This window comes from Plecotus auritus, assembly GCF_963455305.1.
Source record: "Plecotus auritus genome assembly, chromosome: 1".
NCBI lineage: Eukaryota > Metazoa > Chordata > Mammalia > Chiroptera > Vespertilionidae > Plecotus > Plecotus auritus.
This window is the reverse complement of record NC_137770.1, coordinates 198,113,776-198,141,112: the sequence shown is the minus strand read 5'-3', so window position 1 is coordinate 198,141,112 and position 27,337 is coordinate 198,113,776. Positions and strand designations below refer to the sequence as shown.

Genomic DNA, 27,337 nt, shown 5'->3' with positions numbered 1-27,337 from the left:
AGAGACACCCAGCTAGGGCTATACCACAGCTTTTTTATCCACTCATCTACTGATGGGCACTTGAACTATTTCCAGATCTTGGCTATTGTATACAATGCTGCTATGAACATAGGGGAGCATATATTCTTTCAAGTTAGTGTTTCAAGTTCTTAGAATATATTTTCAGAAGTTAGTATGTAGACTTTTTCATCAGTCCAACTTTTAATACTGAAATAGAAGGCATAGGCCTAATTAGCAAGTTTAACCAATAAATACATTAAGTTTTTCTTCTAGAAAGTTTAGGTTCTATTCCAAGGCATTGTGCCTCACTATCTTCCCAAACCAGCATCAGGTACTGAAAGAAAAGATTGCAACTCACTTCATTTAGTCTTTTCTGCAAATCTTTGACTTGATGTGAATATTCCTCCAAAACACGTTCGATGTGTTCTTTTCCAGGGTAGGGGATGACTTTCCTGTGAGAATCAGGTTCTACTTCATATTTAGGGAAAAAGGGAATTTGTGTCACAATCCCAGGTGCTGATGTGTTTTCAATTATTGTACCACGTATAGGTGACATAAAAAATGGACTTGAAGAACCTAAATATTAAAGAATTAATTAACTTATTACTAAAATAATTTTGTGGCAATCATTATCCTAGGTGATTCCTTTATTGTACTTTGAAGGAGCTCAAGGTCTCCTGAGGCAAATAGATAAGTGAAAATACCTCTGAGAGTGGAGCACATGGTATAAAGGAGGAGCAGATCAGGAAGAAGGAGGGAGTTTTACCTGATAGTGATCAAGTGATGCTTGAGCTGAATGAGTCTTGTCTGGAGGACAAGAGAAGAGGAAGGGCATTCCAGATAGTGGGAGCACCATAATTATAGGCAAGAAGGCTTAAGACAACATGGCATATTCCGGGTGAAAGGAAAGTAGTGGCCAGGTATGAAAATGAAAATGTAGGACAGATCATGAAGGGCTTTGTGGGGTCATACCAGGGAGTTTGGATTCATCTTGAAAGCTCTGAGGAATCATTAAATTACTTGAAAGTAGGGGGTCAATATAAGTAGATCTGTGTTTTGAAAAAGTTCTCTGGCTTCAGTGTGGAGAATGCATTGATGGGGATACAACTGAAGGTAGAAAATCCACATAGGAAAAGGCTTTCAATGATTCATACAAGAAATAGCAAGAGTGTGCCCTAAAGCAGAGGTGGTGACAGAAACAAAAGCATGGATTTGAGAAATACATGTGAAAAGTAAAAGCGAGGAAACTGTCAAGTATTTCTCTTGGGTTTTGGGCTTCAGCAATATCCAATGAGGATGTTTCGTTTGCAAATACTGAACATGGACCTGAAGTTCAGGAGTGAATCTTTGCTTCAGAGATTGGGATTTGGGAATTATCAGCATATGAATTCTAGCAAATCCTTGGCATCAATGGGATCATCTAGGGCAGTGGTTGGCAAACTGTGGCTCTGTTGACTAATGAGTTTGCCAACCACTGATCTAGGGATAGTATATAGAGTGAAAAGGGCAGAGGATCAATAAGAGTGCTCTAAGGAAATAACAATAGTTAAAGGAAAAACCAAAAGAGTGAAACCCAGGAAGATTCACAGAAGACCCATAAAGGTTTTAGAGACTTATATTCAAGACACACTGCTGGCTTGCACTAAGAGACAGAGACAGTGTGCGACAGTAAGAGGCCATTCCATAAGCAGGCTGAGAAAAGCACTCAGCTGAAAATACATGCTACCTTTCATGCAAAAGAAAGGACTCAAAGTCAGATCCAACAGTCCAAAGAATGGTGCCAAGAACCATGGACAATTATTTCCAGACCAAAGAATCTATATATATAAAAGCCTAAGTGACCAGCTGACCGCTCGACCATTCAACCAGTAGTTATGACATGCACTGACCACCGAGGGCAGACGCTCAACACACAGGCATGGAAACATGGAACAGACTGATGAATCTCAGAGGAAAGAGGGAAGGGGAGAGCGGGAAGAGATTAACCAAAGATCTTATATGCATACTAGAGGCCCGGTGCATGGATTTGTGCACCAGTGGGTTCCCTCAGCCTGGCCTGCACCCTTTTGCAATCCCCCCTCGGGGGATGTCGGACTGATCCGTGCAGGCCAGGCCGAGGGACCCCACTGGTGCACAATCCATGCACTGGGCCTCTGGTATTAAATAAGACAAAGTGCACTTAAAAGTTAAAAGGCACATTCCACAATATGTTACTTCTCTCCCTAGCCAGTTTTGCTCAGTGGATAGAACATCGGCCTGCAGACTGAAGGTGCCCAGGTTCAATTCTAGTCAAGGACACATGTCCGGGTTCTGGGCTTGATCCCCAGTAGGGGGTGTGCAGGAGGCAGCTAGTCAATGATTCTCTCTCATCATTGATGTTTCTATCTCTCCCTACCTCTCCCTTCCTCTCTAGAATCCATAAAAAACATATTTTAAAAAAGATATTACTTCTAATTGTCTGATATAACAACCATTTAGATAAAACATAAATTGTGTTATATGAACACAAATTAAAGAATTTCTGAAAAATCATACCAACAAAAACACTACACATCAGAATCTGAGATACATTTCTGTGAACAGAAGGAGCAAGAGTTAGTAACTGACTGGCTGTAAGGGTTGGTAAGAGAAAAGAAGTCAAAATGATACAGAATTCTGGCTTAGAGTCGAAGAAGGAAGAGAAGGTGTTTAGGGAAACATGGAATGTGTTGAAGTACCTCAACATGGAAACAATTTCTAAGCCAAAAAAGTAATGTTAACATATGCTAAAAAAAAGGATATGCTATTTTAAGAGTAAACAATTTATCAAAAAGTAGACTTATAAACAATATGAAAAACATTCATGGCCAAGGTCTGTGCCGAACAGTTAAGCATACTAAAAGCAGTAGCTTGAATGAATTCTAAACTGCTTAATTCTATTTTTTCCCATTTTGTTTTATAAAGAACATTTACCTCCATTGGATGCAATGCCACTACTTGATAAATCTTCATTATGTGATTCACAAGGTTTTTTTTCCATATTAGATATTGCTGCCTCTTCTTAGAGATCTTGAAATATGAATGCTTCCCTGTTAGGTTCTTTTAGTTCTTATCTATAAAAAACAGGGATTCAATATTTGTTGATAAGGTATAATGTGAAAATATTTATTGAAGAGGAATTGACTTTGTTCACATTTGAAATTTAGTAATAGTTTTTCACCAGGAAAATATTTATATAAAAAATTGTATTATATAAAATTAAAAAATGAATAAAATCTTATTGTAAAAAGTATTGATTTTGATGGCCAACAGGAATATTAAAGAAAACCTAAAAAAAAACACCCTACTACTTTAGTTGTTATAATAATTAAAACTCTAGTTGGGAACAGAGGTTTTCTCTCTTAAGTCTCTTTCATGAAAGTTACATTATCAAATAATGAAAGAAAATATCTCCTTAGTTAAAAAAAAAAAGTCACAAATTAGTAAAAAAAAAAAAGTCACAAACCAGAAAATTATAAATCATTAATAGAAACTGAAAAACTTCTTTGATATCAAACAGTGCTCATAATTTTAGATTAGGCCACAGAGGGGACGTCTGAGTTTGGACAATGGTGGTGGTCTGATTCCAAAGCTCCCCCTAATTTTCTGAAAACAACCATAAAATCAACAAAGGGAACAAATAAATAAAAGCACATGGACTCCTTCAGTATCTCTGAAGACAGGGAATACCACAACCTTCAAATTATCTGTAAGCAGAGGAAAATTTTTTCCCAAAGTTTCTCCCACAGTCTTCCTACCAGCACTGTAAGCCTGTGGGTATGGAGGATGGGAGAGGAGAGGCTCAAAAGGAGCAGAGGGCTGAGAAGAAGCAGAGACAAAAGAAAGTGAATAATAAAAAAAGCTGAGACACTAAGCAAAAGTTGGAACTTGAAGTCCATAGCCCTGGCTATGCCTTAAGGGCTTGAAAGTGTGCAGGGACCAGAATAGCAGCCTCAGAGAAGCAGTGTTTCAGGGGGAGAAGCAGAGATGGAGAGAAGAGATGATCTCCACTGGAGACATGGTAGAAAGGGAAAGGAGGAAAGGAGGGGGAAATTCCATCACATACAAAAAAAGCAAGATATGCCAACTCTCCTTCTACCCCTCCCATTCCACCATCACCATCCATACAAGAAACTGCCCGGAAGAGGGCTCTCTCAAACTAGGAATCCTGTTCACAAAATGAACAGAAATAGACAAAAGCAGACCCCATCCATACAAAACTACTACAAAATGTAAGAATATGCTAATAAAATCTTTTCTGCTGATTAAAAGTTGTCTTCACCTCCCCACCCACAAACATGAATTCAAAAAAAATTAACACAACAATCCAAACTGAACTAAATATTCTCAAACAAGCATTTAGGGATATGAAAAATCACCCTTGAATCAGAAATGTAAAACTTAACAAGAGAAATGAATAAGAAACAAATAAAACTAGCAAACAAACATAAAGAAATTAAATGAGAGCTGGTTAAAGTCATGAAAAAAAGTAGAAAAAGACAAAATTATATTAGAAATGAACACCAAATAACAAAGTACACGAGAGAGGACAGATTGTAATAAAAAGTTAATAAAGGCTTGAAGAAAATCAGGAAAACAACCAAGAGAATGAGAACTATGACAAATACATACAATGGGTGAGAGAAGAAGTGAATGAAATGAAAGATAAGCAAAGGAGAGTGAGCATAATTGGTGTCCCTGAAGAAGAAAATCAAAACCATGACATAGAACTACTATTTAAAACTATAATCCAAGAAAGTTTCCTAGAAATAAAGGAAGACCTGAATTTACACATTTTTCATACTAGGGAAAATCAACCTAGAATGATCAACTCTGAAACATATCCTAGCAAAACAATAAGATTTTAAAGGCAATGAAAAAATCCTCAGGGCCTTCAGGCAAAAAAGATGAACTACTTTACAAAGGCAAGAGGATTACAATAGCATCAGATTACTCAAAAACAACATACAAAGCAAGGCAACTATAAAGCATCATTTTTAAGAAATATAAGGAAAGTGCGTACAAACCAAGGAAAGATATTATATGCAGCCAAGATCTCCTTTGAAAGATTCTAAGCCATAGAAAAATGGTTTTGACTGTACACTGTACACATGTGCCCTTCTGAGGAATCTACTAGAGAGAGTGAAGCTTCATCCAACCAGAAGACAACTGGCAAGTGTGGCAAAGTCTTAACTCCTGGTGAAAATCTTTTGGGTTTTCTGTAGGTTTTTAATTTTTCAAACTAAAATTTGGAATAAAGGTAAAGACAAGCATTAAAAAAAAGATGACTGGGAAACTTTACAAAACAATTTGTGATGAACATTTAAATATTCAACTGTAGAATTGAGACTAAAACATGGCTGGGGTAGTGACAATGAAGAATAATATACACAGCCCAGCTGGCGTGGCTCAGTGGTTGAGTGTTGACCTATGAACCAGGAGGTCACAGTTCAATTCCCGGTCAGGGCACATACCCAGGTTGTGGGCTCAATCCCCAGTATGGGGCGTGCAGGAGGCAGTTGTTCGATGACTCTCTCTCATCATTGATGTTTCTATCTCTCTCTCCCTCTCCATTCCTCTCTGAAATAAATATACATTAAAAAAATAATATACACATATATGTGTGACAAAGGAGAACTGATGTAACTACAAATGGAAAGAAGAGAGGAAAGGGAGGAAAGTAGACCATTGGTTGTCAAAAGATACCATTTAAAATTGACAAATTAAATAAGGAAAAAAGGAGTTTATAAGTGCACTATAAAAAATATTACAGCAAAGGTAATCACTAGAATAAAAAAAAAACTTCTCAAGTGGCAAAAGAATTTTAAAAAGAAAAAATAAGGAAGAAACACCAAATAAATACTGCAAATAGAATATAATACAGTAATTACACACAAAATAATAATGTAATAATAATATGACAAGTTTTATTTCTTTTTAATTTATTGCTTTTAGAGAGAGATAATATGACAGAATTTAGGCCAAATATAGCAGTCATGTCAATAAACATGAAGAAACTTAACTTGCCAATTCAAAAAAAAGAATTTTCAAATAGACTCTAAAAAATTCAACTCTATATTGTACACAAAAGGATACTTAAAAGGCACTGATATTAGTACAGTGATAGATAAAGATTTGCCAGATAAATGAAAACAATAAGAAAGCATGGATTAAAATCCTGATTCCAGACCATGAAGTCTTCAAGCCGAAGAACAGTACATAAGACAAAGGGCACTTCAAGTTAAAAGGCACATTCTATAATAAAGATATTGCTTCTGATTGTCCGTTATAACACAACCACTTAGATAAAACATAAATTGTGTGATAAGATCAGAAAATAAAGAATTTCTGAAAAATAATGCCAATGAAAACCTACACATCAGAATCTGAGAAACATTAAAGTAGTGAAAAGAGGAAAGTTTCTAGCCTTAAACTTCTATTTCAAAAATGAAAGAATGAAAATAAGTGATTTAAATTTCTAACATAAAAAGGTAGATTAAAAGTAAAACAAAAGAAAGCACATGCTAGGAAATTAAGATAAAAGCAGAAATTAATGAGGTAGAAAACAGAAAAATAGATAAAAGGAATGAATCAGAATCCTGATTCTTAAAAAAAAAAAAAAGAAAACAACACACAAAAAAATATATAGACATAAACCATCAAACTGACAGAGAGAGGAACATCACATATAACATACTGCTTATCATTTTTACATTAATACATAATTGTAAGCATAGTGTTAAAAGTTTGTTTGTTTTTAAACCTGTGAGCTGAAGGGAATTTTATTGAACAGAATTCCTTTTTATTTCACTCACAGTTTCTCCCTTTTGATTACTGAGATGCAATCTGCCAAAACTACAATTAGATAAATTCTACCTTAATATGTTTCATACTATCAATTTTAGCAAATAAGTAGTAGGTATGGAGACATTCCGTCAAGAATTATAATAATGTTAGTCAAGATTGCTAGGCAACTTAAATGTTCTAAATAGAAGAGATTGTTATTTGGGAAAAAACCCTCATTTAAACAAGTTTTATCATGAATGTATACTGTATACTTTTACTTACCCACTAAAATGATGCATTTGGGGATTCTTCAGGATGATGAAAAACACTAAGACAATTCAAATTACTGAATAATGTTATTATCACAAATTACAGATAGATCAAAAGCATGAAGGAATGAGGACAGGCAGAATCATATAGCCAGTGTTGGGGGCAATCATCCCCTAATCCACGCTGCTTAATACTAAAGTTTTTGGTATCAAGCATGAAACAGAACCTATGAGCAAGATAAGCAGAACTGGAACTAAAAGAGAGAAAAGAAGAAATGAGAAGTTTTGACTTTAGAATACCCTGATATGGAAACCACATTTATTTACTTTGGCATAAGATGATGAATGAAATCAACTCATTAATTCAGTATCCTCTCATAGGCAGCAGGCCATTGAAGAGTAGCAGACCTTCAGAGGGGAATATTTTTCTTAGAAAATTAATAGTTTAAAGAAGAAAGCTTAGATTTAGTTAAACAATAATTATAAAACAAGATTTATTTGTAAAGAAAATGCTTAGTACTTCTACTTGCCAATGCCACTCGTTATTTTATGAACTTTACAATAAAAAATCTGTCTTTTAAAAATACTTGAATTCGGATTTCCACTATTTTAGATTGACCATATCCTCAGTTTGGTCAAATCATTCAGCGTTCCTCTACTTTCATTACACTTTAAGAACTAAAACATTATACCTTGATTTCAGGCATAAGTCTTATTAAATTATTAAGGATTTCTGGTAAAAAGAAGTTTTTAGCCTCAATAAATCATAAATTGTTAAAACGCTATACTTGTTGTAATGGGGATCATAACACGAATTTACATGTATTTGATTTAAATCTGAGTAAAGTACAAAGATGAGATCTTGGCCTCTTCTGGTAATACCCAAGATTAATTATGAACAATTCTGCCTGATTTTAAATTGTGACCAGATTCCCAGTGAAAGGAGCCTTATATTTCTGACAAGTAATAGCTAGGTAAAGATTCTACCTTGGTTATTCTATTGGAATGTTGCAGAAAAGACCTTAGAAACCACAGACCACAACAAGAGGACTTTTGGAGGAAAACGGTGTACAGACTTTCATTTTTGTTATACAGTTGAGTTAAAGGGCTTTAAAGTATCTCCTAGGTTCTTACCCCTTCTCCTGGCTTCCAAAAGACCAAGGTGGCTGTGTGGCTATCCTTTCCCTAATGTGAACAATCCTCACCCTGATTTCTTATGACTACTCAAGGTGGACCTCTCCCGTGACCATGATAGAATGTGACTGTCTCTATAGTAAGTTGATTTAGAATCTATGCTCTATTTTGATTGGGTACAGATTACTTATAATGTATGTCATGTTAATCAACTAATGACTCAAGCCCATAGAATGCCAAACCATTCTACCTTCCAGAGAAGCCTTTTCCTGGCTTCCAAAAGACCAAGGTGGCTGTGTGGTTATCCCGTTTGGATTTTTTTTCTGTTTTTGGAGATATTTTTATTTTATTTTATTTTATTTTATTTTATTTTATTTTATTTTATTTATTTTATTTTATTAAGGTATTACACATGTGTCCTCATATCCCCATTGCTCCCCAACCCCCCACTCATGCCCTCACCCCCCTGTTGTCTGTGTCCATTTGTTAGGCTTATATGCATGCATACAAGTCCTTTGGTTGATTTCTCCCCTTTACCCCCACCCTCCCCTACCTTCCCTCTGAGGTTTGATGGTCTGATCCATGCTTCTCTGTCTCTGGATCTGTTTTTGTTCATCAGTTTATGTTGTTCATTATATTCCACAAATGAGTGAGATCATGTGATATTCATCTTTTTCTGACTGGCTTATTTCGCTTGGCATAATGCTCTCAGTTCCATCCATGCTATTGCAAATGGTAAGAATTCCTTCTTTTTTACTGAAGCGTAGTATTCCATTGTGTAGATGTACCACAGTTTTTTAATCCACTCATCTGCTGATGGGCACTTAGGCTGTTTCCAAATCTTAGCTATGGTAAATTGTGCCGCTATGAACATAGGGGTGCATATATCCTTTCTGATTGGTGTTTCTGGTTTCTTGGAATATATTCCTAGAAGTGGGATCACTGGGTCAAATGGGAGTTCCATTTTTAGTTTTCTGAGGAAACTCCATACTCTTCTCCACAATGGCTGCACCAGTCTGCATTCCCACCCTATTGGGATTTTATAACATGGATCCATAATCTCATAGAACCAGTCTGCAGGTGTATTTTTCTTAGGAAATTCTAAAGTTCCCCAAGATTGATCCCAATACAACATATCTCATAAATATAAGAATATTAATGAACATCACTTCACTGCTTGAGCTAATGTTAATTGCTTATTAACTTCACATGGATTTTAGTGTCTGCTTTCTCAATCGCATTCTTTCTCTCTAGATGTTGTCATTGACTGCTAGGGTTCAAATCCTAGCTCTGTGATCAACTAGCTGTGTGACCTTGAAAACAATATTTAACCCCCATAAGACTATAAGATGGAGATAAAGAGTGTATAACTGAAAAGAATAAGAGTTAACTGAGATAACTCATGAGCAGCCTTAATATGGTCCTTACTTCAATCAATAAGTATATATAGTACCACATAATAGGACAGTAAAACATGAATAACAATAGTATACTAACTCATTTCCATAATAAATGGCTATATCTTTCTATTTATCTATAAAGAAGATGTAAGTTTCAAATAGTTCTACTAATAGAAAAGAAAGTGGATTTAGAACGCATTGAGTGAACACAGGAACTATTATAATGCAATACAGAATTAAGCTATTTAAGATCACACTTCATCAGTACACAATACCATCTTGGAGGGAGGCAGAACAGAAGAAGTACAGAACTTCGAATCAGGAAACTTAATTCTGTCATTGGTTAACTGTGAGAGCAGGGGCAAATCTCTTCATATCTCTGAGCCTCAATTTCCACCATTACTAAAGATTAAAGTTGTGTTTTTCAAACTCTTTTAGGCAGTAGAAGTCTTTATTTAAATCTTTAGAGTCCCTACTACACACTCTCCTCTATGCCTCGAGACACCATAATGGAATACAGAAGGCTCCACTGAGCAGAGTTTGAAAACCACAGATATAGCCCTTGTGGCTTTATCTTTGATATTCCAGCCTAGAAATTCATCAAATTCAAGGCTTCAGTTTCTAAGACAGATCAAGTATAGATATAATAAAGTATATCAGTTGTTTAGGTTCACAATTCTTAAATACAAAAATAAAACAAGAGATACCTTAATATCTGGATATTCTTATTTTCACTTATCCTATTAACACCTGAAAAAAAAACAAAATATTTTAAAATATGCTTATTAATATATAATATTTCATTAGATGAAATTTATTATTTTCAAAAATTTCAATTCACAAGTTCATTTTCAACACTTAAGATCTTGACAACATCCAAAACACATATATACATCAACAGCAATAAAAGTCTTTAAAGTTTTTTCCTTTGGGCTTATTTTGTTTATGAAAGTATTTTTTATGGCACTTATCTAGGCTATGTTTACACAACAGAACATGTTCAATTATATGCTCCCTGTTGGTGCAATCTAATTTTGTTGGTACAGATCTTATTGGCATTATTAAGATAACACAAGTAAACCTACAGGCACATGGTCCCCTTTTTCATATGTATATTCCCAGACCTGATCTTTCTCGATGTACAGTCCAAACTGACTTAAATAACCACCTGAATGTCTTCTGACCTGCTTTTATTTCTTGGAGATGCGTTGACCAGGCAACAGATCTTGTGCTTGGTTAGAAAAGTTACGAGGTAGAGGAACTTTTGTGAGTGGGTTAGAAATAGGTCTATAAAGTTTAAGAAGTGGAGCTGAAATGATAAACAACAAGGATTTTTGGAATATCTCAGTGGAATCTAAGTGAACAGTTGCCACATTGAAAAAATGAGAGTCAATATTCTATGTGCAGAACTAGGACTAATGATTAGAAGTAAAGGGAGGTAGATTCTAGGTCAGGACAGAGATGGATATTCTAAAAACTAGAGCGCCTCGTGAGGCTTGTGAGGTGTTCGAGCTGAGGGTAGATGAGCATCTGTTGGGATGACAACTGTCACTGGCTGTCCTCTCTAGGGCAAAGTGTTGGACTAGAAGATCTCTAAAATCTTCTCCAATTTGGACATTCTATAATTTACTATGGAAAACATTTAGCAAAAAGATGACCAAAAAATATGATGACTTCTCACAGATGATTTCAGTCAACAACAAAGCCAGATAGAGACAATTCCACTGCTTCCATCAAGTTTCATGCTATTTGTTTAAAAAATAATAACTGGCTTTAGAAAAATTTTAATGAATATATGTTCCTTTAATACCTCTGCATATATGTTTACAGTCATCTTAAATTCATCTTATACCAGATCTGGTCTCTTCACATTCCCATCTAACCTGCTTTCTAGGCTGTTCTCAGATGATAACACCATAAAACTAACTTCCCAAGTTAGACATTTCAGTGTCTTTTTTAAAAATATATTTTTATTGATGTCAGAGAGGGAGAGAGATTGAAACATCAATGATGAGAGAAAATCATTGATTGGGTGCTTCCTGCACACCCCCTAGTGGGGATGAGTCCACAACCCAAGCATGTGCCCTTGACCAGAATCGAACCTGGGACCCTTCAGTCTGCAGGCCGATGCTCTATCCACTGAGCCAAACCAGCTAGGGCTCTTTATCTATTCTTTATCTACTCAAACTCCATATCCAATTAGTAGCGATACTCTGTTGAGTCTATCTCTGTAATATCTTTTAACTCAGCAAAGAAGACTTAAGTGTGCGCATAAATCATAAGGAACAAACCCTGAAATATGCTATTTAGTTAATTTTAGTCCTTTTGTATTCTTTCATGCTTTAGTAAACTCTTGCCAGACCTTATAAAATACCTCAAAATGATCTTTTTAGCTTCACTTTCTCACAATCTTTAAGAGTTCCCTTTAAAATCAGAGCCATTTTGTCCTATCTTGCTCAAAGATTAAGGTGTGAACTAAGACTAGCACTCAACCCTTTATGATCAGGCCTAACAACCTCCCAACTTCATCTCCATTCAGACTTTTCCTGTGCCCCAATCAAGGTCTACTTGCTGTGTCCTCAGAATGTCCTGCTCTTTTAAGACTCTGCTAAAGTCTTTCTTCCTAGCAAAATCCTCCATAGTTTAGTTTTTAGGGATGTGGAAAATGAGGTTTAATAATAGATTACTAATGGCAATATACATTGATCTAGTCTTTAAAATAAATATCTATAATAATAAAAGCATAATATGCTAATTAGACTGAATGTCCTTCCAGATGTCCTTCCTTCTGGACAAAGTCGCAGTGGGCAGGGGCCGTGGTAGAGGTGGCAGAGGCCCCTGGCCGTGGCGGCGGGCGGGGGCCGAGGCAGAGGCAGCCGCTGTGGTGGGGGCCAAGGCCCTTTCACAAATTTCGTGCATTGGGCCTCTAGTCCTAATAATAAGAGAATGAAAACTATCCAATGTCTTTAAAAAAAATAATTTAACATAGAGGAGGACATTTAATATTTGGAGGATGTGCTCCCTTACTCTTCCCATATCAAACACAGTAAACTTCAATTAAATCATTCATATACAAGCCACTTGGCACAGGGCCTGGCACATAGTCAGCATTCAATAATTATTAATTACTGCTGTTGGCATTTTGATGCTTTACAATGCTTTACTGTACTGCTATAATTAATGCTTCTAGGAATACTAGAGATAGAGCTGTCTAAGATCAAGAACAAGTTTCTACCCTCATGAATCTTACAGTTTAATGGAGAAAGAGACACACTAAAGAAACAAATTAAAATATAATTTTGGAGAATGGTTAAGTGCAATGATGAGAATAACACAATATACAGAGAGATGAAGTTGAAACTACTTAGGGTAGGTTAGGAAAGGACTTTATGAAGAGGTGACATTTGAGCTGAATGACTAAATGGAGTCAGCTCTACAGAGGATTGGAGAAGGTCCTAAGAGGAAATACCATATGCAAAGGTCCTGGGATAAAAAGGCCTCAGTGTTCACTGACGGATGAGGAAGGAGGCTGCATGTAGTCAAGGGAGGATGAGAGGCCTACTTATGGATAGCCAGCTGTGTACCACACCCAAAGCAATGTTGTGCCTATCACTTCCTTCCCGAAATTATCCTGAGAAGTTGCTGGGGAGATTGGTAGAGGGTAGAGCTCACAGGGGCTTTAAAAAGCCATACTAAGAATTTCAGGGTTTATTCTCATTGCGATGGCAAGCCATTGGAGGATTTTAACCAGGGGCATATAATCCTCCAGCAGCTGGGTGGACAATATACTGAGAAGAGGCCAGTAATAAGGCCATTGGAGTAGCCCAGCGGAAGGACTAAAACTTAACTCTGAAGTAGGCCAGTGATCCAAAGTGGATTGGAACTGGGGGTGGGAATGGGGATTGACTGTAAAATGGGCATAAGGGGCTTTTTTGGATGATGGAACTGTTTAAAACTGAATTGTGGTAATGATTGCAAAACTCTAAATTTGCTAAAAGTCATTGGCTGTTATACTTAAAATTGGTGAATGTTATGGTATATAAATTATACCTCAAAAAAGCAGTTTAAGAAGGAATTGAATTGGCTTCTCTTTGTGATGTTTGTGGGGCAAGAGCAGGGGTGCAAATTAGCAGCCTGCATCCCCGAAATCAATCACTTAAACCGAAACACTGATTTCTCTGTGCACTCTGATAACTCCAAAGAGTCCTCATTTCAAGATGCCCAGAGGTCGCTTTTAGCCAGATGTTAACACCCCTCGCATGGAAGCACTTTGGCTTTGCCTCTTTCCCCCAGGCCTGGACTCAATCCCAGGTGTCTGCAACTCTTGGTATGAAGGCTTCCAGTAATGTCTCAGCGAAGGACCAAGCCTAAGTCACTTTGTACCTTTATTCTCTAAACTAGGGCAAATACAGTGATATATTAATAGAAATACATTTGAAAGTTTAAAATTTTACTTTAAGTGCCAGACTATTTCTTTCCTAAGCACCTAATTTATTTTCTCCTTACCAAATTCCTTGTTCAAATTTTTTCCTTCCGGTTTACAGGGCTTAAGAAAATATTTAGTGTTCTCCATCATCAAACCTGTCACTGCCCCAGCTGGAGGGCTTTAAAATATTCATCAATACAGGATTGATTCTATGTGACTTATAAGCATGACCATATGTATTTGGTCATGCTGTAATTGCTGTGACTAACGGCCACAAGCTTGGTGGCTTAAAACAATAGCCACTTATTCTCTTACAGTTCTGAAGGCCAGGAGTCCAAAATCAGCCTCTCAGGGCTGAAGTCAAGGTGTTGGCAGGGCTCTAGGAAATCCACTTCTTTCCCCTTCCAGCTTCTGCTGGCTGCTGGCATTACTCGATTTGGGGCCTCATCATTCTAATCTCTGCCTCTGTGGTCACTGTATTCTCCTCTTCTATCAAATCTCCCTGTGCCCCTTGCTTTTAAGAACACTTGTGCTTGCATTTTGAGCCCACCCAGCTGGTCCATGTCAAGATCTTTGACTTAATCACACATGCAAAGACTTATTTTCCTCATAACATTACAGTTTCCAGAGCTTAGGTCCTGATGTTTTTGGCCCTTATTCAGCCTATTATATCATATATTTGGGGCCATCTAGTTTGGGAACAGGCAGTTCATAAGCAGTCCTATTTAATAAATTGTGGAATTTTAAAGTGAGTGACCCAAACACACAGGACGTCATTGAGTCCTCTTTGTGAAATAGTAAGGACTTTGCAAATACAGAATAAATTGTTGATTTCTGCCCTCGTTTTATTTTGGGAGTATAATAATAACTCTATGGCATAAAAACCATTTTATCTACAACACAAATAGATAACTGTATAAGATTAAAAACAGACGGCTGCAACGTTATGACAGGATCCGTAGTTTCTCTCCCCAAATCGATAGCACAGAGCTGGGAGGACCAGACCTCTCCCACCACTCTCCACCCCCACCCCCACCCCCACCCACGACTTTACACGCAGAGAAACAGTCCCGTCTAACTGGTCTCTGGGACACGTGGAAGGTGCAGGCCCTTTATTGACTCAGGTGCTGAGACAAAGTAAGAAGTGGTTGCCGGTCAAAAACCCCTGAGAAATAGCCCTCCTTATTCTCCTCTACTTTCCCCCAACCTTCCGGTGCACCAACAAAACCAGGTACCGCCTGGGAGAGGACTGGGAGCAGAGTTCTGTTCAAAGGGATGGACTCATTTGGCTACTCATTTCTGACGGATGCTGACAATAGGGCAGAGCCAGACTCTCAGCGTCCCTTACAGGGAGCGCTCCAGGGCCCTTGCACAGCCCTTACTACAATCCCATGTGGGATGAGGGGTCGGTGACTGTCCAAGGCTAGACATTCCTTAGATCTCCATGTCCTCCCCACCCGCCGGGGGCTGGGTAGGAACAGGAGTGGACAGCAATGTTGTGCCTGGATCCGCGGTTTCTTTCTCCCTCCTCCGCCGCCCCCCCGCCCCCGCCACCCCAAATCGAATACTTTGCACATGGCCGGGTGGTCCCAGAGTTAGAGCCACTGCCTCCGGGGCGTCCTGCGATCCCCGAAAACAACATTCCGGTAAATCCACAAACATCAAGGTCTGGGAGGCTCAGAAAGGAAGACGCGCTGCTCCGGGTCCTCTGGAGGCCCCGCCCCTCACCCGGTCCCCGGGCCGAGGCGGCCTCTGTACCTGCAACCAACACCTCATCCTAAGAGACCGGCGCATCCGCGCGGGGGCGCGGCGGGCGCGGCGGCCGCACCTGCGTCCACCGGGCGGTGGCGGCGGCGGCAGAGGGGTCAGCTCCTCCTCGGCGGCGGGGGCGCTGGGCTCTGCCCCGCCCACCCCGCCCTCCCCGGCGCCCCGCCCACCCCCGCGCGGGCGGCAGTTGGGCACCTAGAAGAGACGTGGGGGGAGGTACGGTACGGGAGGCGCTCCGCCCTCCAGACGCCGTCGCCGGAGCAACCAAGTGCCAGTCCCGCCCCATCTTCCCCCAAGAGCCCTGTGCCTACACCCAGCCCGGCCTCCAATCCGGGCAGCTCTGCCCCAAAACGACCCAGGATTCGGGCCCCTCTTGTGCTCGGTGCCCCTCAAGGCCTCTCACTTTTGCTACAGCCTCCTAACTTCCTCGTGCTCGCCACCCGCACGCCCCAGGCCATTCTCGAAGTTGTTCCCCAAAGGATCTTCCCAAATTCTTCCCAACCTGCACCGATCCCTATCGCTCTGCCCCCTAAGAGTCAAGCTCAAGCCCAATCTTGGCGCTGCCCGACAGGCCGTCACCGTGCCTCACCTCTGACACTTCCTCCACCCTCTCCTTAAATCCCCCTTTGACCATTTCAAGTTTACAGAATTCACATTATGCTGCTGGGAATTTTCCTCAGTCTTAAGAAGGAGACTCATAAAGAGATTATTCTTTTTGCATCTGAGAGGTTGTCTAGAGAGATTATGCAAACTTTAAAATAAGGTAGATTTTTGTCTACTTAGGATGGTTCTGAGACTTTCTACGAAAACTAAATAACCTTTCAAACCTACAATTTAATAATTTGTTGTCTACGATTACTTTGATTGTTTAGTAACTAAACTTTAGTCAGAAGATCCACTAGATGTCACTATAACTTTTTTCAGATGTAATCTAGTGACATCTTCAATCTGAATTATTAAATTCAGAGGCATTAAAAAAATTCAGGAACTTAAAAATCATATTTAAAGTGATAACAAAGACAAAGAGAAGAATGTTAGGGCTTACTATAAAAAATGCAAATCAAGAAGTGAGAATTTTGAATAGAACACATTAACTTTTCCTTAAGCGATGTTAACAAATCGAGTGATGCATAATTTCTAAGATGCCAAAACAATGATTAGGCAAATGACATTTAAAAGAGTGGTACAGGCATGCCAGACAATGGGAGAGTCAATATGATTGAAATATTTTTCTACCCTGGAGCCATATTCACAGTAACAGAGCAACATGAACTCAATCGCCAACAGTGGAAATGTTTCATATAGAGACAAAAAGTAGAGTTGTGAACTGTGTTCGATCCATTGTCATGAAAGGACGAATTTGACTAAGAAAGTGGTAGTAAATCTAAGTTAGAGGCAAAAGGAAGCAGGGAAGCAGTAGAAAGAAAAGATTCAAAATTGTATCAGTGAGTCAGCATTAGCTTCCCTAAACTTTCTCTTAAGCCAGGAAGAACCCTGAAGGGTATCATTGTGTATTACTCGGAACTTTTTCAGTTACAAGTAGCAGAAACCCAAGGCCAACTGTGTAAGGAAAAAAATAAACAGGTATGTGGGGCTCACAAAACTGATAAGAGTGAAGGAGCCTTAGGTATAGCTTCATCTAGTTAAGGCAGCAATTCTCAAAGAATGGTCTGGGGATCTTGGGGAGTCCCCAGACCCTTCTGGGTCTCCATGATCAAAACCTTTTTCATAATAATAAGAACTACTTTGCTTTTTTGTCACTTGTTCTCTAACAAGTGTATCGTGGAGTTTTCTGGTAGCTATGTGATATGGATATCAAACAGATAGAATGCGGAAGTAGATAGTAGGACCCAACTGTCTTCTACTCAACTGGCCATAAGGAGATTTGTAAAAATGTAAAACAATGCCATGCTTCTCAGTAATTTTTGTTGTTTGAGAAAATATAATGATTTTTTCACTAAAATACGTTGGTTCTTTTAACATACTAAAATGGATTTATTATTTTTAAATGAATTAAAAAATAAATATTTTAAATGTTCTTTTCTGTTTAAATTTTCTAATACAGTAAATGTTGATAACATTTCTATGAGCCCTCAATGATTTGTAAGCATGTAAAGGAGTCCTGAAACCACGAATTTTGAGAATTGATGGTTTAAGTAAGATACAGTGCACCCAGGACTCAAATGGTAATACCAGAACACTGTCTCCATATCTGGGATTGATTTCTTAGGGAGTAGGCTTCCTTCTTGGGTTTGTAGAGACCTGCCTACCAGCTTGGCAGTAGGAGAGAATGCCCCTTTTTGTTAGCTCCAGTAGAATTTCTAGTTATTACATTGGCCAAGCTTGAGTCACATGCCCATCCACATACTAATCATTTGAGCCAAGGTTGACACCTGGAGCCAGAGGTGGGGTCAGCCCACCAGCACCACAGTATAGGTGAAGAAAGTGGTTCTCCAGCCCTAGCTGGTTTGGCTCAGTGGATAGAGCTTTCGCCTGCGGACTGAAGGGTCCCAGGTTTGATTCTGGTCAAGGGCATATGCTTGAGTTGTGGGCTTGGTCTCCAGTAAGGGGAGTGAGGAGTGGGGGGTGGGGGCGGGGTGCAGGAGGCTGCCTATCAATGATTCTCTCTCATCATTGATGTTCTATCTCTCTCCCCCTCTCCCTTCCTCTCTGAAATCAATACTAATATGTTTTTAAAAAAATAATAAAAGAAGTGGTTCTCCAGAGATACTGACTCAGCAAAGAAAACAAGTCCTTCTGGGTCAGCCGTGGGCAAACTACGGCCTGCAGGCCAGATCCGGCTGTTCTATCCGGTTCTCTTGCTCTCCCCTCCGCTCCTTTACTTTGAATTTATATTAGTTCACACAAACACTCCATCCATGCTTTTGTTCCGGCCCTCCGGTCCAGTTTAAGAACCCATTGTTTGCCCACCCCTGTCTGGGTGGAGATTTTAGGGGCAGCCTCAGGGGAAGATCTCAATAGAATATTCATCAATTTTCCAGGTGTGTCCTTTCAGGGTTGTGGTCTCCACTGATAGGTTGGTGCCTGGAATGGAGCTCATTAGTCAATGCAACTGGTCCTGAGGTGAGCTCTGGCCTGGCTCATCTGGTTTTGCTGCTTTTCTGGGCCTGGAGCAAAACACAGCTGAGGCCTAGATGTATTTGATTCTGGTCAGAACCTCCTTGTCCTGGGGCTTAATGTTTAAGGGTTATTCTCCAGCTCCCTTGTTTGTTCCTTCTCTCAGGGGGTCTAACCAACATGACCTGCAGCATGCCAGGGGAGGAAAGATCTGGGGAGGATCCGAACCACATGACCAGTGATACGCAAGGTCAGGGGTCTAAAGTGCATGACCATCAGTGTGCTAGGGGAGGAAAGGTTACCCTGGTGATGAGGTCCTTGCTTTCCCAGTTTTGCCTCTTGCTAGGTACCTGGGGCTTTCTACCCTGGTGACCTGTACCTGGCCCATCGTCCTTGCTCTGCTCATGTCTGTCTAACTGCCTACCACATTTCCACTGAAATACTGTTATTACACATAAATGAGATTTTACTTTTTTGTGTGTCTTTCAACCCCTCAGTTGAAGTTACCACTGAAAATCAAATAACACTTGCCAGGTGTTGTACATTAAATTTGTCTAGATATTGCATATTATGTCTGTTTCTGTATTATATTACCTTTTCATTAGTTATAAGTACAAACACCAAAACTAAATTGGTATCAAAACCCACAGTAGTCTTTAACCTGTTTCCAACATAATTTACATTTATCACATACTTTTAAACGGAAAATGTTTTAGCAAACATATTCTTTGGAAATAATTCTAATTTGTTCCAGTAACTTAATAGCTGAGGCTTCTGCGTATAAGATATAGTTATCTTGTACTGTTCACAAGTTTTTAATAAGAAGTAGTAATGTTACATTTTATGTAACGTTATTACAAAATTCCACCAATAACCTGAAATCAGGACAATATTTAGCCTTGAGTGCCTATTCCTTGCCAGGCATTATTTCTTTTCATTTAAAAAATGAATAACAGTCTTAGAGGAGATAATTAAAGTAGTGAAGAAACCTGCCTTCTGTGTATGAGTCAAACAAGCAGACATTTGATTGGAGAATCTTATTGCCAGATGAGAGGCTGCTCATATAATATACGTGGTATTTTCTTCAAATGAAAACATAAAGCCCTTGGGCTACCACCTTGACACTTACTGCTTAGGGCACTGCTTCCTGAACTGGGCTGCACAGCAAAATTGCACAGAGTTTAAAAAATGTCAAGGCCTGTGTCTCACCCCCAGGGATTCTGGTTTAATTGGTCCAAGGTGGGGCTGTTCCATCAACTCTTTCTACTCCGGGGCAATTAGCCATCTGTATGGTATTTTATCAACTGCAAGGCTGTTTTGATTGGTCAGGTCTTTGTGCTGAACTGAATTCTGCGTAGCACAGCTTACTGTGCAGAATGGTAGCGGTGCCTCTATTTGCCTTAATCCACTTCCCTCTCACTTCCTTCCTCTCCTCTCACTTGAGGAGGCAAGTGGCTGCCTCAGCAGCAGCAGCCCTGGCTGATCATCACTGAAAAGACCAAAGAAAGAACTGGGCTGCCTCCTGGGTGCTTTTTTCCATTGAGGATTAATGTACCATGCCTTTTTCCCTGTTCTCTACATCCTGCAAACACTTTTTTCCCCTTTTGCAAGAAATAAACTCGGAACTTATTGCTGAAGAACATAAGCAAAAAGTTTTAGCACAGCTTCTCTGTCTCTTTGGGACAAGTTTGAAAATTCTGAAGCAAGCTGAAGCATAGTAAGTGCTTTCTTTCTTTTAAAGCTACTTCTGGGGAGGGGGAGGCTATTGTAATGGTAAATTTCACTGCGCGAGGAAGAAAGGGTTGATAATCAATCAAAAATGAAGTATTTGTTGGAGGTTTCGCAATTTTCTTACTATATTGTAAGACTATTTTAATTTCCTCTGTAACTATATACAGAAAACGTTTTATTGTGTATATGCATGAAATAAAAGCAGTCTTGAGAGAGACATTGAAAGAAGTTTTGTCCAATGGAGTGAAGAGATATATACACACCACTCTGGGGCTGCATTGAGATCCCGGAATTCCAGGAGGAGACTTTACAGAATGTTGAAGTGAAAAATCCTCCTGGGTCAGCATCTTGGAGTTAAGCTTGGGAGAAGATTTTACATCTGAAAAGAACTCTGTTCTTAAAACCCCTCTTTTGGCCAGTACGTATAGTGAAGGATGGAATAATGGGCTATAATAGAAGCTTCGCTCTCTTGAATCTGCTTCAGGCGTTTACAATTTAACTCGCATGATGAGAACCACAGAGAACTTCGAGGAGACTTGTGCCACACTAAACCCTACCACGACCCCCATGGGAAGGTACATTTATCTGGAAGCATTCTTGCAGGGAGGAGCTCCCTGGGGTTTTACTTTGAAAGGTGGCCTGGAGCACGGAGAACCATTAATCATCTCTAAGGTATGTTTCCTTTGCCAATATTGCCTTTATTCACATTGCTTTTCCAACTTTTGTCAAAATGCAAAAAAAAAAAAAAAAAAAAAATGTTGAGCATTGCCTGACTATTGCTGAATTTGATGTGTCATACCTTGCTGATTGTATCTGGATATATTTTGCATAACTTGGTGTTTGAGAGAAAAATGTGTCTAGCTCATTTATTCTGTGAAAGCCTGGAGAAAAATGTGCTGGTTTGGATAATCTCTTTTTGTGAATGAAATAGTATAAAACCAGCTACCACATGATCTTTTCAGTTGTAAATCAGATTAAAGATGAACATAGTTAAAGTGGTGGCATAGTATATGTTTTTGTATGTGTGCCTCTATTTAACACATGGCTAGAAAAAATACCTCTTCTTTTTCCTTTCAATTGAAAAATATCTAACATTCCAAAAATATTTTAGAATTTGTAATTCTGGATAATTGATTATGCAAATATTATTGCTTTTCATCACACTCAGAGAGGAGAATTAAATTAGCTTTTAGTATAATTCAAGGGCAAAAAGCCATTTTTTCCTCTTCTATTTATTTATGTATTTAACCTGATTTTTAAACTTTAGTCATTCTGTAACATGCCTCAATTCTTTATTTATCTCTGGTGTGGATAGGTATAGCCAGTGAATGAATCTATTTCATACATTAGAGGTCGTATTTCTGCTTTTTTCTTAAACTACAGTGATTAAGAGAGATTTCTTTTAAAATTTCAGAATATTAATAATCTAAAACAGCAGGATATAAGCGCTTTTCATACAATGCATTATTCAAGAAACATTTGTAATTGAGGGGGAAAGTGTTTCAGTTTGAGGGTGAAAACGGAAATGACTCTTGCTGTAGATGAGCCAGTGGAAACTGATTTCTAGCAGGCAGCCAAGAGTGTGACCACTGTGAGCTGAGTGACTTTCCCTTGTCGTTCCTAAGAAACAAAAGATGTGTGTGTATGCATATCAGGAAGCCTTCCCGCTATAAGAAACTGAAACCCTGATTTATAGGGACCTAAATAAATTTGGGTTTGTTTTTCTCGTATGACAAGAAGTGTGGAGGTAGGCTGTCTAGGCAAGGAGCAGCAGTTCAATAATGTCAACAAAGACTTCACTGATCTCTCTGCCCTGCCATTCTTAATGATGTTGGCTTTTGTCTTCATGGTTGCGTGGTGGATGTTACCTCTGGCATCGCATCTTCATTCTGAGCAGGGTTTTGGCTTTGTTGTATGTGTGGAAAGGGACACCCTTCCTATCAGACTTTTGCTTACATCTCATTGACCAGAACTGTGCCACATGCCTATCCTCAGATTACTTACTGGCCAAGGGGAATAAGATGCCCATGACTGGTTTAGACCAGTCAGGATTTCTCTCCTGGATTCTGCAGTAGGAACTTACCTTCCTGATGTCAAGGAATCTCTGCCCACTGAGGTTTTGTTTTCAAGCAGAAGGTGGGCATTAGTGCTGGGTAGACAACAAAGAATATTTGCCACAAATATAAATGTCATCTCTGCATTTAAAAACTCTGGTGGTACCCTCAATTTACCTGGCCTTGAAGGATAAAATATTATGTATCTGTATACCAGAATATACACTGAGTGGCCAGATTATTATGATCTCTGAAGGCATAATAATCTGGCCACTCAGTGTGTGTATATATATATATACACACAAACATACATATATATACTAGAGGCCCGGTGCACAAAATTCGTGCACGGGGTGTGTGTCCCTCAGCCCAGCCTGCACCCTCCCCAATCTAGGACCCCTTGAAGGATGTCTGACTGTCTCTTTAGGCCCGATCCGGTAGTATCGGGCCTAAACAGGCAGTCGGACATCCCTCTCACAATCCAGGACTCCTGGCTCCCAACTGCTCGCCTGCCTGCCTTCCTGATTGTCCCTAACCACTTCTGCCTGCCAGCCTGATCACCCCCTAACCACTCCCCTGCCAGCCTGTTTGCCCCTAACTGCCCTCCCCTGTAGGCCTGGTCCCCCCCAACTGCTCTCCTTTCCAGGCCCGGTCACCCCCAACTTCCCTCCTCTGCCGGTCTGGTCACCCCTAACTGCCCTCCCCTGCAGGCCTTGTCCCTCCCAACTGCCCTCCCCTGCAGGCCTTGTCCCTCCCAACTGCCCTCCCCTGCTGGCCATCTTGTGGTGGCCATCTTGTGTCCACATAGGGGCAGCCATCTTTGTCCACATGGGGGCAGCCATCTTGTGTGTTGGAGTGATGGTCAATTTGCATATTACTCTTTTATTAGATAGGATAGAGGCCTGGTGCATGGGTAGGGGCTAGCTGGTTTGCTCTGAAGGGTGTCCCGGATCAGGGTGGGGGTTCCCTTGGGGTGTGGGGCGGCCTGGGCGAGGGACCTGTGGTGGTTTGCAGGCTGACTACGCCGCCCCCACCCCCCCACCCCCAAGCGGAGGCCCTGGTATCTGGGATTTATTTATCTTCTATAATTGAAACTTTGTAGCCTTGAGTGGAGGCCAAGGCAGGCCAGGGTATGCAGAAAGCTTGGCTTCCTCCATTGCTGGGGAAACCCAAGCCTCCTGCTTGCTCCGTGGCCGCAGCCATCTTGGTTGGGTTAATTTGCATACTTGCTCCTGATTGGCTGGTGGGCGTGGCTTGTGGGTATAGCAGAGTGATGGCTAATTTGCATATTACTCTTTTATTAGATATCCTAATAGATTAGAGGCCCAGTTGCATGAATTCGTGCATGGGTGGGGTCCGGCCAGCCTGGCCAGGGGGAGAGGACATGGGCGGTTGGCTGGCCTGCCTGCTGGTTGCACTCCTGGTCTAGGGGACAATTTGCATATTAGCCTTTTATTATATAGGATATACAATGAGTGGCCAGATTATTATGTGTTCAGAGATAATGATAATCTGGCCACTCAGTGTAGTTTGCTCTCAGATCTAATTCTACCACTTTTGAGCCATTCCTCTAAGACTCCATTTTTATCTGCAGAATGGAGGTATACTCTTATTTTCCTTACCAGAATGTGTGGGTATTAAATGAGACCATGCATTTAGAGCAGTTAGCATAAGGCCTGGTACACAGAAGGAAAGGAACTCAAAAAAATCTTAGCAAAGATTGTGATTTTTGCTTTTCATTGTTCTAGAAGACATTTGAATTAGTATACAAATTTGGCTGCTGTGCAGAGATCCAAAATAATAAAAGCTTAAACAATATAGGCTTTTATATCTTTCTCACATAATAATCTGAACATAAGCCAAACTGAAAGATGGCTGCATGGCGTCAGGGACCCAAGTCCCTTCTACCCCTTGAGGTGATGTCCCATCTGCTTGGTCCAAGATCACTTCCTACAACATCTGCTTTCCAGTCAGTAATAAGTGAAAAAGGGGGAAAGAAGGCAATCTACTTCCTTTCAAGGGCATACTCTGCTCTGTCCAATATGGTAGCCAACAGCCACATGTGGCTATTTCCATTTCAATTAAAACTAACTAAAACAATATACAATTTAAAATTCTGTTCCTAATATGCACTAGTCAAAATTCAAATGCCATATTGCTTCAAAGCTCTTGAATAGCTCTCCCCATCTTGTCTGTCTGGCAAACTCATATTCATCACTCCATTTCTTCCTCCCTCTGACGTTTTCCTGACTTCATCCTGCTGAGATAGGTAGTCCCTCTTCTACGCCCCCATAGCCCGCAGGTTTTACTCTGAATCATGGAGATATATTTTTATCTACGTTGCTTGTCTTCTCAGAAGCTTTTGAACCACTTTGGGGCAGGGCCTGTTTTTGTTTGTTTTGTTTTCATCTCTACCACATCTAACTCAGAGCCCGAGTACACAGATGTTAGTTGAGTAAATGAAAGGGCTATGTCTTATTCCTGTGCATTTCCAGGATCCAGAAGAGTGGCTGGCACAGAGTAGGTGCTTGATTACTTCTATAAGCAAAGACAAACGAGAGCAGTGGCAGTGAGTAGGGAGGTGGGTCCTGTGAGATGAGGCAGATTTCCAGTGATGGAGTGTGTATTAGTTTCCTGTGGCTGCTATAAAAATTGCCACAAACTTAGTGGCTGAAAACAACACAGATTTGTTATCATAGAGTTCTAACATGGCTCAGAAGTCTAACATGGCTCTCACCAGGCTAAGATCAAGGTCTCAGCAAGGCTGTATGCCCTTCTGGAGGCTGGAGGGGAGAATCCATTTCCTTGTCCTTTCCAGCTTCTAGAGCAGTGGTTCTCAACCTTTCTAATGCCGTGGCCCTTTAATACAGTTCCTCATGTTGTGGTGACCCCCAACCATAAAATTATTTTCATTGTGAATTCATAACTGTAATTTTTGCTACTGTTATGAATCGTAATGTAAATATCTGTGTTTTCCAATGGCCTTAGGCTCTACAGCAGCAGTTCTCAACCTGTGGGTCATGACCCACAGGTTGAGAACTGCTAGCAGGATCACCTAAGACCATCGGAAAACACAGATATTTGCATTACGATTCATAACAGTAGCAAAAATTACAGTTATGAAGTAGCAACGAAAATAATTTTATGGTTGGGGGTCACCACAACATGAAGAACTGTATTAAAGGGTCATGGCATTAGAAAGGTTGAGAACCACTGTTCTAGAATCTCATGGTCTCCTTTCTCTGTCTTGAAAGCCAGCAATAGCAAGTTGAGTCCCTCTCACATTGCATCACTCTGATTTCTAACTTCTGCTTCTCTCTTTGATTTTAAGGGCCCTTGAGCTTGGGCCCACCAGGATAATCTCTCCATTTTAAGATCAGTTGAGTGACAACCTCAATTCCATCTGCAACCTTAGTTCCACTTTGCCATGTGACCTATCATATTCAGAGATTTCAGGGATTAGAACGTGGATGTCTTTGTGGGGAGGTGGCATTATTTTTCCAACCAACACGGTGTGTGAACACTGATGAAAGCCTATATAATTAATACAGTGATGAGACTAAAGTGAAATTTAGTGACTGATCATGTATATCCCAGATCTTCCTTCTCGGACAGTGAAGAAATGAACATTACCTCATACATTACTAACCAAATGTTTGCTATTCTCCCAATCTAGGGTGACCCCCCCCCCCCATTCTAAGGGAAGGGAAGGGACAGTACACATTGAGTCATACATATGAAAGGCAAGTATACAAAGCAGTTATGAACTGCCAGGTATGGATGACAATATAATGAATGAAGTATCATTTTTCTGTCGGTACAAATGAGGTAGGAGAATGAATAGGAAAAAAGGGAACTACAAAAGGGTGGCAATAAAAGAAATCATTTTCAAATTCCTTCCTTTGGGATTTAAAGTCCCTAAAAGGAAAGGTGGGGGTGAGGAAAGAGCCTGTGTAATCTTCGAACTTCAAAAAGAAAGGGTAACTTTAAAAAAAAAAAAAAAAGCGTTTGTATGTGGAAGCTCAAGTAATTTAATAGTTCAGGAAGTTGGCAGCCTGATTTCATTATGACTCACTCTGCATTGTGGCTGAAAAAAAGCAGTTTCACCTGCAGTGGGCATGTACCTGCCCCCACGGTTTATAACTCAAGTAAGAGTATGACAACAATAAACAACAATTGCTGCTGGCATGTACTGAGGACTTACTATGTGCCAATCTCTACTCCAAGAGACCCACATGTGTTAAATCCTTTAATTTCTACAACTCCGTGAAGAAGATAATATTAGTATGCTAATTTTGTACATGAGACAGAATTCAAGTGGTTTTCTGAAGCTCTCACAAGTGGTAAGTGATGGAGCTAAAATCTAAATCCAGGCATCCTGGTTCCCCAGAGTCCGGGCACTTAACACACTATGCCATTCAGTCATCATTGCCTATCATAGGAATATTTGGCTCTGACTAGATTCTAGAGCTATTATCTGGGTAAAATATGGGATTATGGGTGGAAAGAGATCAACCAATGAATTTATATGCATACTAGAGGCCCGGTGCATGAATTCATGCATGGGTGGGGTCCCTCTGCCTGGCTGGTGATCAGGACCAATTGGGGGCGCTGGCTGGCTGGGGGGAGGGACCACAGGAGGTTGGCCCCAGCAGCAAGTTAACCAACGGCCAA

General features: G+C 40.0%; 2 protein-coding genes across 13 annotated transcripts in view; one reads left to right on the top strand and one right to left on the bottom strand.

Moving 5' to 3' along the window:
- Positions 1–15,947, bottom strand: part of CCDC158 (coiled-coil domain containing 158) — a 76,333-nt gene extending 60,386 nt beyond the window's left edge. For 6 of the 12 annotated variants that reach the window (XR_013960566.1, XR_013960567.1, XR_013960568.1 and 3 more), the window contains exons 1-4: positions 15,792–15,947; positions 10,315–10,357; positions 2,953–3,092; positions 359–576 (exon numbers count right to left, since the gene is read on the bottom strand). Coding sequence is in view for 8 of the 12 variants with exons in the window: in XM_080667527.1 (XP_080523653.1) it covers positions 359–576; positions 2,953–3,019 (285 nt within the window). In the remaining 4 variants the exon portion in view is untranslated. Of the gene's footprint in view, positions 1–358; positions 577–2,952; positions 3,093–5,045; positions 5,261–10,314; positions 10,358–15,791 lie in introns of those variants that run through there. The other 6 variants (XM_080667529.1, XM_080667525.1, XM_080667526.1 and 3 more) reach the window with 6 other exon arrangements.
- Positions 15,948–21,116: 5,169 nt separating this feature from the next.
- SHROOM3 (shroom family member 3) overlaps positions 21,117–27,337 on the top strand; it is a gene marked incomplete at its 5' end in the record, with an annotated part of 299,535 nt that continues 293,314 nt past the window's right edge. The window contains one exon of the mRNA XM_080675496.1: positions 21,117–21,281. Coding sequence (XP_080531622.1) covers positions 21,117–21,281 — 165 coding nt within the window. The remainder of the gene's footprint in view (positions 21,282–27,337) is intronic.